The following is a 12,932-nucleotide window of genomic DNA, read 5'->3' as shown; positions in this document are numbered from 1 at the left end:
GAGACCAAAAAATACTGGGACTGACTCAAGACCAAGACCAGTCTGAGTCCCTCGCTACACGACACACACAACGATAAAATTTGGAACATGCAACCCATAGATGCTCCTTAAATTTAAAATCCAGATTTCAGTTGCAGTTGTGGTCTTGAGACAAAAAAGTCCTCTGTGTCTCAGAGCGGACGAGACCGAGTAAAAATGTGGTAGAGTTAAGTACTTGAGACGATTGCTACAACACTGCTTACGAGTATGAAATACCCTCTATGTTTTATCGGAAACTGTTTGGTTGAGGAATATTTCACTCTAAAAAGTTTAATTTTGGGAGATCTTTATTTGACTTGTCTGAAATTACAAATCTGGTTTCAGTAATCAGTTCAGGGTTTCAGTGAAACCTGTATTTTCAAAGCTTGTTCTGGAGAGTCCATCCTGTAGCACTGAACTCTGAACAGCGTCTCTTTGTGCTTTGGATTTGTGCTTCATGAAAACGCTGAAATACCTGTTTGAGGTGTGAAGTCACTGCAGGGCAACATGTGCAGTGACCTCAAGACTCCAAAATGTGTTTCAGTGATATTGCTTCATTGCTGCTCAGTATTTTTGAAATGTTTTGTATGTGTAACAGTACTACATATATTCTCATTCTGTATATAAGAAATTTCCTAAAATCCTAGAAATATCCTAAAATCTGAGAAGCAGCTTAAAATTTAAGAAATGTCTTAAAATGTCCTAAAATATAACAAACATCCTAGAATCAAACAAATGACCAAAAATCCTTTAGATATCCTCACATTTGAGAAACATCCCAAAATCTGAGAAATAACCTAAAATTAGAGAAACATCCAAAAATCTGAGAATGAACTAAAATTCTAGAAACGTCCTCAAGTATTAGAAACTTAGTAAAATCTGAATCTGAGAAATGTCCAATAATCCCAGAAATGACCTAAAATCCTACGAATACCCTCATATTCTAGAAATGTCCCAAAATTCGAGAATCATCGTAAAGTCTGAGAAATATCCTCAAATCCTGGAAATAAACATACTAAAATCAAACAAATGACCAAAAATCCTACAAATATCCCAAAATTAGAGAAACATTCTTAAATCTGAGAAATGTCCTAAAATGCTAGAGACGTCCTATAACATGAGAAACTTTGTAAAATCTGAGAAATGTCCTACAATCCTGAAAATGTCTTAAATCCTAGAAATGTCCCAAAATCTTAAAATCCTGGAAATGTCTTAAATCCTTAGAAGGTCTTTAAATCTGATAAATGTCCTGAAATCCTACAAATATCCTCAAATTCAAGAACTGTCCCAAAATCTGAGAAACATCCTACAATTTGAGACAGGTCCTAAAATCCTCTAAATGTCCTAAATGTGTAACAGTACTGCAGATCCTCTCAGACATACTTGCATGTGTACAGTCTTTTCCTCGTGGTGACCTCAGTGTAAGGTCCCTCTGAGCGGGAGCATCACTCAGTTTGATAAAATCACATGAATCTGTGATCTCTGTGAGGATCTTGGCTGAGAGCCTGGAAATGTAAATGGAAAAACAGTAATGATAATATAATACAATGTGACAGAAGGTGCCACGGACTCCTCCCGCGGTTCGCTCCTGTGCGGCGCGGCGGCCTGATAAGCAGCCTCCTCTTTGGCTCGCTGTGGAAGTAATTATCTGATTATTCCTGCAGAGAGCTGCCAGAGGCTGCGTTGCATTTCCACAGTTTATTGAGATGAGTTCGGACTCAGCGTGCAAGCGTAGCAGAACCGGCTCCAGCTCGGCTGGACGATGACCAGGACGAGAACCGGCTCCAGCAGAACAGCTCCACTGCGGGACGAGAGCGGCCGCACAGCGCCGAGGAGAGGGGACGACAACGCAGAGAGGTAAGACACGCAGATCCCCGCACACCGGGACACGCTGAGGCATTTAACCTGCGCCGAGACGCGTCTGTGCCAGAGTTATCAGTCCTGACGCAACTGTTGAAACCGGATCTTTTCTTGTGCTGCAGTCAGACGCCTTTCACAAGCTGTTGGGGTCTTTGAAACCTGATGGTTTGGGAAACATGGGGGACAAGGAAATGTCCCACAAACGGCATGAAATTAGTTAAAGGTGACGAGAAAATGACCTAAAATGACCTTTTTGAAAAACTGAGGATTTTTAGAAAATCATCGAAAAAAAAGGAGAAAATTTCGCAGATAATTGTATTTATTATCATTTATATTTAGAATCATTTTACAGAATAAAATCGGTAGAATAAATTCTTTTTCAGCAATTTTTAGGTAATTTTATTATTCTCTCTCTCTCGCTCTCTCTCTCTCTCTCTTTTTAAAAAAAACCTTTATTAGTTTATTTTCAGGTGTTTTTTAATAACTTTTTTGCTTTTTTTGGACCATGTCTTTGTAAGTTGCTCATTGCCTTCTCCCCATGTTTTTAAGAGATATCAAACCAATTTGCTCAGGTTTTACAGGTTTAAACTGTTAAATTATTGTGTGTGTGGATCAATATGTTGACGTGCACCATCATCTTGCTGAGCGGGTTAGCAGTTTTACAAACATCCACATGTTTAAATGCAGAAAATGAATCAAATTGATTGGAAAACACTCTGCATTCATTTATTTTTGAGGCTGATTTTGTTTTTTTCTTAACATGAGTGAATTCGTTGTCTTTGGCGAATCACTCTTTCTGTAAATTCTATGTAAAAAAGACTTGCCAGCAGCGGCGTGACAAACTATTAACATGTGAAATTTTTAATGTCATTGTAATTTTCTCCTCCCCACTGCAGACTTTTTCAGAATTTTACTTGTTGCAAGAACTATTTTAATTTAAAGCTTGAATAGGAGACCAGTTCACGGCAAGAAAACGGCAATAAGCGTTTAATGATTCAAACAAGTTCTAACTCTGTCTGAAAGAACTCAGGACAAAGGACAGTTGTCACCCCTAAAACATGCAGAAAACCCAACATGTGCGCACTCCCAAGCACAACAAGAAATCAATAAATCTGATTTAACGTGTTGAATTGACCATGTATATATTAATGAAAGGGCCTAACGGGCTCAAGAGCAGATGTCATTAGTACCAGGGGACTCTGGTTTAAACCTGTGAAATGTTAAATGTCAGATTAACACGATGACACAGCGAAGAGACACAAAATGACAAGAGGACACAAAATAACCACAAAAACACACAAAGTTATGACAAAAAAGGCAAAACAACCACAAGGAGACAAAAAACAGCTGTAGAGAGACACAAAACAACCACAAGGAGACAAAAAACAACTGTAGAGAGACACAAAACAGCAACAAAGAGGCACAAAACAACTACAGGGAGACACAAAACAGCAACAAAGAGACACAAAACAGCAACAAAGAGACACAAAACAACCACAAGGAAACAAAAAACAACTATAGAGAGACACAAAACCAACAAAGAGACAGAAACAACCACAGGGAGACATATAACAACCTAAGAGACAAAAAACAACTGTAGAGAGACACAGAATGATCTCCATAAGACACAAATTTACCTCAGAGACCCAAAAAAGCACAAACTCCCCACCTCCTACAAGCAAAAACAACCATAAATAGACACAAAAAGACTACAAAGAGATGCAAAACAACCACAAATAGACACTTAATGGCTACAGAGACATAATATTACCTCAATAAGACACAAATTTACCTCAGAGACCCAAAAGACTACTACTATATGTGCATATATCCATTCTATCTCTATAATATCATACTGATGTATGCACTTTCTTTTAACAACCAGCTGTTGTTGCAGGAAGAGAGGAGATGCTGACTCAGCTGGTTTTGGGATGGACTGCCTTGCTCAGCGGCCTCCAGCTGGCTGCCGCTTCTGTCACGACCAGTGAGTACAAACATGAGACGCAGCATCGCGTCCAGCACAGGTGCAGCTGTGGTCGGTTGCCACTTGACAGATTGTGTTAATATTAAGAATATTAACCCTTTGAAGCCTGGATCGATGTCATTTTTCTGGGGCTGCATTCAGATGCCTTTCACTTCAAACTGAACACTGATAAGATTGATTTCTTTTTGAAAACACAGGATAAAAAGCAATGAGCAACTTGGCAAGAATGCCCCAGAATTTGCAAAATTTAGTAGAGGTAAAATGTCCAGAAAAATAATTATGATAATTACAAATTTAAAATTATGTGACAGAATTATTATTATTTTCAAGTGTTTTTTTTCTGAACATTTATTACCTCTGTTTGTCTGTGTGTCTTTGTTTCTGTCTGTCTGTGTGTTTTTGTTTCTGCATGTCTGTCTGTGTAGGACTTCTGTCCAGCAGAGACAGCAGGTGGTCCCCTCGTAGATGTGAAGTCTTCGTCCCTCCTCCTCCTCCACCCCCTGCGTTCCCCACAGTCAAAAGGAAAGCAGAGCTGATGGTGATGATTTTTCTTTTTGGATAAGCAAATCCTAAAAAATGGCTAAAACATGTGCATGAACTTCAGACTAAATCATGCGGATTTGTGTTTAACTCTTCAGGTTGATATCACAGAAGACATCACAGGAGCCAAAGGAGAAAAGGTACGACAGACCTCCCTTTCTTTGCTTTTGTTTTTAGAACCATAAAACAAGAAATGTGATTTTTTTATGAGTATTTTAAAGCATAGAATTAAAAAAATGAAGTGTAATAAATTACTTTTCCAGACTCCTTCCCTGTCACAGTATTTCATATAATGACTGTGTTTTATTAGCTGTATACAGCAAACTTGATGGTGTTTATGTTTAAAGGGCTGCAGAGGACCCAGAGGACCAAAGGTACAACGTAACACACTGTTTATAATAGAAGCTAGAGGGGATCTTAATAAACAAACACTCATACACATGCACACACACACATTTGCACAAATGCATTTAACCCCTTTTTGCTGAATGTGCAAAATGAATAAAATTCAGTTTCTCAGACCTATAAACTGACTGCATCAGCAAAAGGTCCTTAAAAAAATGTGTGTATTTTAGGGCCAACCTGGTGTGATGGGTCCAGAGGCAGAACCTGGAATACAAGGAGCCATGGGACAGCCAGGTCAAAAGGTCACTGCGAGACTCTGCATGTCTGTTAACCCTTTGAAACCTAAGCAAATTGTTTTGATTTCTTTAAAAAAATCGAGGATCTGTTAATGAACAACTTAAAATTAGCCAACAATCTGTAAAAAATAATGAGAAAATTACCTTAAAACAAGCAAAAAAACCCCCAAAAACCCCAACCCCAATATATGTATACATTTTTTTTCTGTAACATACTTTTAGTTAATATATATATATATATATATATATATATATATATATATATATAATATAGTTTTCTGGACTTTCCCCCCTAATTTTTTTATTGTTAATGCTATGATTAATGATATTATTAATTTTATTTATTTGTATTATTATTATTATTATTTTAAATTTTCCCTTAAAAAAACAACAACTTTATTTTCAGGTCATTTACTTGTCATCTTTTACTTATTTCTTGCAATTTGCTTGACAATTCTTGCTAAGTTGCTTATTCCTTTATGTTTTTGATAAAAATCAAACCGATTTGCTTCAAAGGCTTTAAAGGGTTAACCCAACTATCATCTTTGGTACTGAGTGATTTTCTTAATCTTAAGACATATTTTCTTCTGCACCTCTGTGATATCGTATCGTGAACATTAGACGTGGCAAAACTGTGTATTTACATGAATTTGTATAATTGAAGGGTTTTAATAAAACACTTTATGTGATTTGTTTCTGCAGGGGGAGAAGGGCAACAGAGGCTGGAGGGGTCTGTATGGAGACATAGGAACTCCCGGGATGATAAAGGTACACTGCCGCTTCATGCTTTATGTCTTTATTGACTCATAAATTAGGAACGTTAGAGTCGTCATCTCTACATACAGGCGGTTATTAACACATTATGACAGAAAAATTATATAAATATATTTAGCATTGACCTGATGCATTGTTTACTTTTTGTCCATCTTGTGCATTATAATGATTTTTGGCTTTTTTGTGATTTTATTGCAGATTATTATTCTCATGTTGTTATCATTAATCATGTGTACAGCTTGTTTTGTTTTTTTGCACTGTTGCTGTCCTTTTCATATCATTCTCATTGTTATAATGAAAATTTTCTGTGCATTTCTTATGCATATTTTAAAATTTCCTACTGTACTTTTTAACTATACTACTCCACTGACTTTTTTATTTTTACAGTAATACCATGAAACAAACAGAGGCAGCTTTATTTATCTAGCACATTTGTACAACAGGGCGATTCAAAGTGCTTTACAGAGCAATAAAATTTGAATTTAATAGAGGACACATTTACAATAAAAGAGTAAAGAGATGACATACGAAAGGTAAAATTAATTATTAAATAATTTAAGAAATTCGAAAGAAAAATCATCATTAAAAACAGCAAAAGTGCAGACAAGAGGTGCAAAGATACATTGATATTATGGCTGTTTATTATAAAACTAATGTGTGTGTGTGTGTGTGTGTGTGTGTGTGCATTTACAGGGCAGCAAAGGCCGTAAAGGATTCAGGGTAAGTGACAATGTGCTGCATGTCTTCTTTTTTTTTTGTTTTACACTCTTTAAACACCACTGGCTTTCCTAAAGAGCAGCTCTCGCAGTGTGATTAATTACTTTTATCTTATTTCTTTCTGTCTCTCTGTCCATCAGGGTGATAAAGGTGTGAAAGGAAATAGAGGACCTAGGGGAGAAAAGGTGAGGGTAAATATTTATTTTAATTTGCTGTTGCTAGAAATGTGACATTTTCATAGAATTGACTGCTCTGTGTGTGTGTGTGTGTGTGTGTGTGTGTGTGTGTGTGTGTGTGTGTCTTCAGGGTGAACGCGGTGTCCCTGCAGCAGCAGGAGAGAAGGTACAAGATCAGCTGAAACATCAAAATATTAATGAATGAACCTCAATCAATCTCAATAACAAATATTAAAGCCACTTAAACTTAAAAATCACGTTTGATAAATGTAGGAAGAAGTACACACTTATTTATTCCTCCCCCTGTACGACGACTTCCCAAATTTTATATACAACCTGCTACAATATGGTCAGCTAACTATCCTAGTTATATATACAGCCCAAAACAATATAAACCCAAACTAATAAAAAGTATATAACCACAAATGAAAAGGCTCGCTGTTCTGTGCTTCCAGGGCGACCCGGGTCAGTGGGGCGATGCAGGGCAGAGAGGTGAACAAGGACCGAGAGGAGACCCAGGAGGCAGAGGAGCCGCGGTGTGTATAAACACTAGATGCATACAAATAGATTTACACAGAGAGCGCACTGAACTCACAGTCTCGTCTATGTTAATTCATCTGTTTTAGTTTGTCGTTTAACTTTTAATTTATTCTGTCTTGATAATGTTTCATTCTATTATTAGTAATACTATTTCTGTGTTTACTGCTTATAGTCTTTGAATAGTATTTACTCTTATTGGTGTAGGTTGTTATTGTTATTTTTGTTTGTAATTGTTTTGCTCTTTTGTCTGGCCTTAATTCAGTGTTGTTGTTTGATTCTTATGATTATGTTTTTGCAAGAAACCCCTTTTGCCTTTTTCTGATTTGCCTTGTTTGTCAAAGGACTTTGTAAACTCTGTTTTTAAAGAAAGAAATTATTATTAAAAATATAATTAATAATAACAATAATAACAATAACAATAACAATAACAATAACAATAACAATAATAATAATAACAATAATAATAATAATAACAACAATATTTTATTAATTAATTTAAATAAATAATTACATTTTAAATAAATTGTAATTATTGTTATTTTTATTAAATTGTTATTATTATTTTTATTTCTAATAATAATACAAAACAATGATATAATTAATACTACTAATAATATTAATAATAATACCTTCGCAGTTATACTGCCAGTAACTCAGCAGTACTGCATCTTGATTATGATTTATATTTAATCACTTGTTAAACAACTTATGCTGATACTTTGTAAAATAAATAAATCATTGCTTGCAGGGGTTGAAGGGATCTCGTGGACCTCCAGGAAGGCCGGGTCATCCTGGTCCTGCAGGACTGTCAGGTCTGACCGGGGAACCTGGACTACCTGGACAAGGTGGATACAAGTACTGCTAATAAACACAAATCAGAGCAGGGCATTTCATAGATTTTGCTTAGTCAAGTTTACTCTGAATCTTGGTGTGAGTCACAATCAGTTAGTGAGAAAGAACAGAATATCTGTCAAAAGGAGAATTTTGGAGAAACAGGACAGTAAATATGCCAAAAATATGTCGTCACACTGATGGTGTGTGTTGTGTTGTGTTGTAGTGTACGTCCTGCCAGGCCTGCAGGGAGACACAGGAAACAGAGGACCTCCATCTGAATGTAACTGTTCACAGGTTCAAACCCCAAAACGACTGCTGAACAGAGTTCACACGGTCAGTGACACACACACACACACACACACACACACACACGCACACACACGCACACACATGCACACACAATTCATGGGGGAAATGGGAGTGTTATATTTCAAGAACACCTTGAGGGATTCACTTCAAATTTGGCACAAATATCCAACTGGACTCAAGAATGAACTGATTAAATTAAAATTGAATTAAATTTGATGGTCAAAGGTCAAGATCACTGTGAGCTTTGTGGACATAATTCAGGAATGAATATGCTAATTATGGCAAAGTTCACACAAACATCTAACAGGATAAAAATGATGAAGTGCTGAGATTTTATATCCAAAAAGTCAAAGGTCAAATTCACTTTTACATCTGCTGATTGCGGAGGTCTTCTGTGTGTGAAACGTCCATGTTTTCACAGACACGTATGTAAACTGTAAGAGAAACTTGACTGCTGTGTGGAGGCATATAACCACGTGGCAGTAATTCTAGTTTTGTTACAAACCAGACTTACATGTGTCTTTCTCCAGATCTTTATTGCAGACGGAGAGAGACAGATGAGGAGGCTGCGGGGGGAGAACGTGATGGTGCTGCGGACCGACAGAAAAGCTTTGTACATCTACTCTGAGTCTCAATGGATCAACGTACTGGTAACTACTGGTAAAGACCCATAAAAAAAATACAAAACATGCTACCTTTAGTTAGGTGTAATAGTTGGTGTATCAATGGCTGGCGCGAAGGACTTTTTGATTAAATTATGCCAGTGACAGCACTTTGCTGCATGTCATCCTCACTCCCTCTCTCATCCCCATTTCCTGTCATCTCTCTTGCTGTCCTATCAAATAAAGGCCATAAAAGCAAAAAAAAACAATTAAAATTAAAATTAAAGCTGCAAGCAGCGATGAAAGGGCTCTCGCACCCCCATGTATGTCGGGGTACTGGTGAACTCCAGCTAAAGCGGTAGTTTATTTGTGAGTAAGTTGGATAATGCACGCAGAGAGTTTGGACCCTGGAGTGAGCTATTTTACATGGTGTAGTACTTCCAGCGACCACAAGGTGGCACTGGAGGGCACATAAATTCCGCGCTGTCATGGCTAGTAAATATTGTCATACAGATGTGTTCAGGGGGGTCCCTTATCAAACCTATGAAGTTTCAAACAGATTGGACAATTAATACAATAACGTTACAGTAATTTCCTGTTTTATGGCAAAACATCAAAGTTCTACGCTGCGCCACGGGAAGACGGTGAAAGTCCTGAGCTGACCTTTGATAACTTTTCATCACCAAGGGGTTAAGTTTGGACACACCAAATCTGAAATTGATCGGATTAACCCTGTAGGATGGGTTCGTGAAAGTACGAGGCCGGAAATCGCCAAAAATGAGCACAAAATTCAAAATGGCTGACTTACTGTTGGGTTTGGGGGGTAGGTCCCCAGAGGCTTTATTGTGCATCTGGGCATGATGCATAAGTGTACCAAATTTCGTAATTGTAGGTGAAACTGGCCATTGGGAAAACACGCTGTGGAGCCATTTTGCCATTCCTATTTCTGAAACAACCAAAATATCAAATTTTTCGCGAGGCCGGACATGCGTTTTAAGTTTCATGTGTTTTTGGGCATGTTTAGACCTTAAAAAATGCGATTCATTTGGAGAAAAAACAATAATAATTCCTTGCATTCCAAGAGGGTCCTTGCACCATTTGGTGCCTGGGCCCTAATGAAGTTATGCACAAAAGTATCATGCAATCAGATTTAATACAGTATGTGGGAAACAAAAAAGAAATCTGAACGCACTCAAGTTCAGACGAGTTACTGGTGATCTTTGAATAATTAAGTCTACAGTCCTGCATATCTCCTCATTAACTGATTTGAGTTGTATTCGCTTGTGGGGTTCACCAGTCACACTAATGTTCACACGACGGTGGAGCGGGCAGGGCGACTGTGAAGTTATCAGAATGAAAATGAAAATATTACCTGCAATGACTACATTATACTCAGTAGCTCTTCCTCTTTATGTCTTCATGTTGCTACCTGATTGGACCAGGAGGACCTCAGACCCTGACCCCCCTACTCCATTTAACCCTTTGAAACCTGAGCAGATTGGCTTGATTTCTTTCAAAACATGGGGAATGACCCAAATATCAGCAAAAACATAAAAAATACAAGAAAATTAACATTTTTTTTCAAGGGGAAAAAGTAAGAGAGAACCCAAAGAAACTGACCTGAAAAATGTGCTTATAAAATAAAAAGAATTCTTTAAAAAAAAAAAAAAAAAATTAATGATGAGAAGTATACATTGTTTTCCCTAGATTTTAAAAAAAAAGTTTTCGAAATTCACTAAATTCTTTCAATATGTGGTACCTGCAAAGTTGCTCCTTGCCTTCTTTTCCATTTTTTTTTTTTTAAAAAAGAGAAAAATCAAATCAACCTGCTCAGATTTTATGGGCTTAATTACTTGTGAGCGCAGCACAAAAAAAGTGATAAAAGTGATGTCAATTTAGGTTTCAGAGTGTTAATTCAGGCTAAAGTGCCCTTGAGCAAGATGCTTAACTTCGACTGCTCAGACTGTTATTATACTGGAAAATTTCCAGATGTGAATGAGTGTCCCTACTCTCTGTCTTAGATTTATTTATTTATTTATTAGTTTATTTTTTTAAATTTTCTTTTTATTTGACTTAAAAAAAAACTCTCAGATTCATTCATTTATTTATTTGTTGTTTATTTATTTATTTATTTATTTATTTATTTATTTATTTATTTGTGACTTTAACAAAAACACAGATTTTCTACCCAACACTTACACTTATCATGCCACTGTACTGCAGATATGGTACAATTGCATTTCTTTTTTCTCCCCTACTTTCATTTTTTTCTTCATTATTTTTGTTAAAGAAGAAAGCAGATATTTACTTCTTCCATATCCACATATGCTCTGTTACTTAAACATATACATGTGTACACTTAAGTATTTAAATACTTATCTGTCTATCTGTCTATCCTAAGCTCTGTAAGTACACTTAATTATATACTCAGTGACTGAGGGAGTGCACATTGCTACAGGTCCTTTCAAAAAACAGGACAGGGAGTTTAAGCAGTTTTGGGGTCATACAAAGTCTGCTTCCTCTCAGATTTATTATTACTGTATTGTATTTATTCTTCTTAACTTCAGCATTTCCCCTAATTTGATAATACATGCATGCACACTTAAACATTTAATTTTGACCTGAAGAAAATCCAAGTAGGATCAAAAAGTTGTCTGAAATAAACTTGTGTGGCATGGAGTAAGTGTGCACGTGTTACCTTTTTCCTCTTATATTTTGAATATTGGTATGAATTCACATGAGCTGAGTAGCTGACCCATCTTAGTGTTTTATTCACAGACTGTATATCTTATGACATAAAGTGCACCCACCTAATGCCCTTGCCCCCAAAATCTGTTACATGACTGTATCTCCCGGGATACAGAAACCATTAAAGGGTTAAAAATAGAGTAAATGTTATTTTATTTAATTTCACCACTGGAGATAACCCAGGGGTCAGAAACCTTTGCCATCAAAAGAGACATTTTTTACCAAAAATAATTTTAAAAACCTGTCTGGGGCCGCAAAACATATTTGAGCCTTATAGTTAATGTAACACAGCCTACTAAGTCTAAATATGGCTATCAGCATTATTTGTCTAAATAAGTATTTATTAATATGAGGCTACTCTACAGTGGGCTATTCATGATTTTTTGGTATTTTAACTTTCTAGCAGTTACAGCAAACAAATCTTTTTACACTCTGTTAAATTCTCCATTTTCCTGAAACTTTTGGATTTGTAGTACACAACTAGAACTAGAACAATAAAAGTTATAATGTCAGAAGTTTATTATTATAACAATAAAAGTTTCACGTTATAACGTCAGAAGTTTATTATTGTAACAATAAAGTTTCACATTATAACGTCAGAAGGTTATTATTATAACAATAAAGTTTCATGTTATAACGTCAGAAGTTTGTTATTATAACAATAAAAGTTTCACGTTATAACGTCAGAAGTTTGTTATTATAACAATAAAAGTTTCACGTTATAACGTCAGAAGTTTATTATTATAATAATAAAAGATTCACGTTATAATGTCAGAAGTTTGTTATTATAACAATAAAAGTTTCATGTTGTAACGTCATAATGTATACTATTTGTCAGCAGAAATAGTAAAAAAAATGGCGTTTTGATTATTATATTGACTATAGGAAGTTGGACTTTCATCTCTTTGACCCTTAAACTGCAGTAAGAAGTGATATAGAGTCAATATAATCATCAAAATATCACTTTCACTGTCTATTTCTGCTGGCAAACAGTATAAATGATCACGTTATAACGTGAAACTTTTATTGTTATAACAATAAATGTATCACTTTATAAGGTGAAACTGATCCGTATTTTTATTGTAAAGTGGCAGCATGTGCGCACACACACACACACACACACACACACACACACACACACACACACACACACACACACACACACACACACACACACACACACACACAC

The 12,932-nt window shown here is 36.1% G+C and overlaps 1 protein-coding gene across 1 annotated transcript; it reads left to right on the top strand.

The window, feature by feature from the left end:
• Window positions 1-1,428: 1,428 nt before the first annotated feature.
• On the top strand, window positions 1,429-11,146 carry LOC148188591 (uncharacterized). Its single transcript, XM_088082808.1, has 14 exons — window positions 1,429-1,875; window positions 3,776-3,862; window positions 4,288-4,400; window positions 4,501-4,542; window positions 4,750-4,776; window positions 4,978-5,049; window positions 5,746-5,811; window positions 6,511-6,537; window positions 6,675-6,719; window positions 6,841-6,876; window positions 7,166-7,246; window positions 7,999-8,095; window positions 8,308-8,417; window positions 8,924-11,146. Exons 2-14 carry the CDS (start codon window positions 3,787-3,789, stop codon window positions 9,065-9,067), a joined length of 936 nt encoding a protein of 311 aa, XP_087938934.1. The 5' UTR covers window positions 1,429-1,875; window positions 3,776-3,786; the 3' UTR covers window positions 9,068-11,146.
• Window positions 11,147-12,932: the final 1,786 nt, after the last annotated feature.

This window comes from Plectropomus leopardus, chromosome 10 (genome assembly GCF_026936395.1).
Source record: "Plectropomus leopardus strain MGB_pleo_1.0 chromosome 10, ASM2693639v1, whole genome shotgun sequence".
NCBI classification, from domain to species: domain Eukaryota; kingdom Metazoa; phylum Chordata; class Actinopteri; order Perciformes; family Serranidae; genus Plectropomus; species Plectropomus leopardus.
The sequence above is the reverse complement of the archived record's forward strand: the minus strand, read 5'-3'. Positions and strand labels throughout refer to the sequence as shown.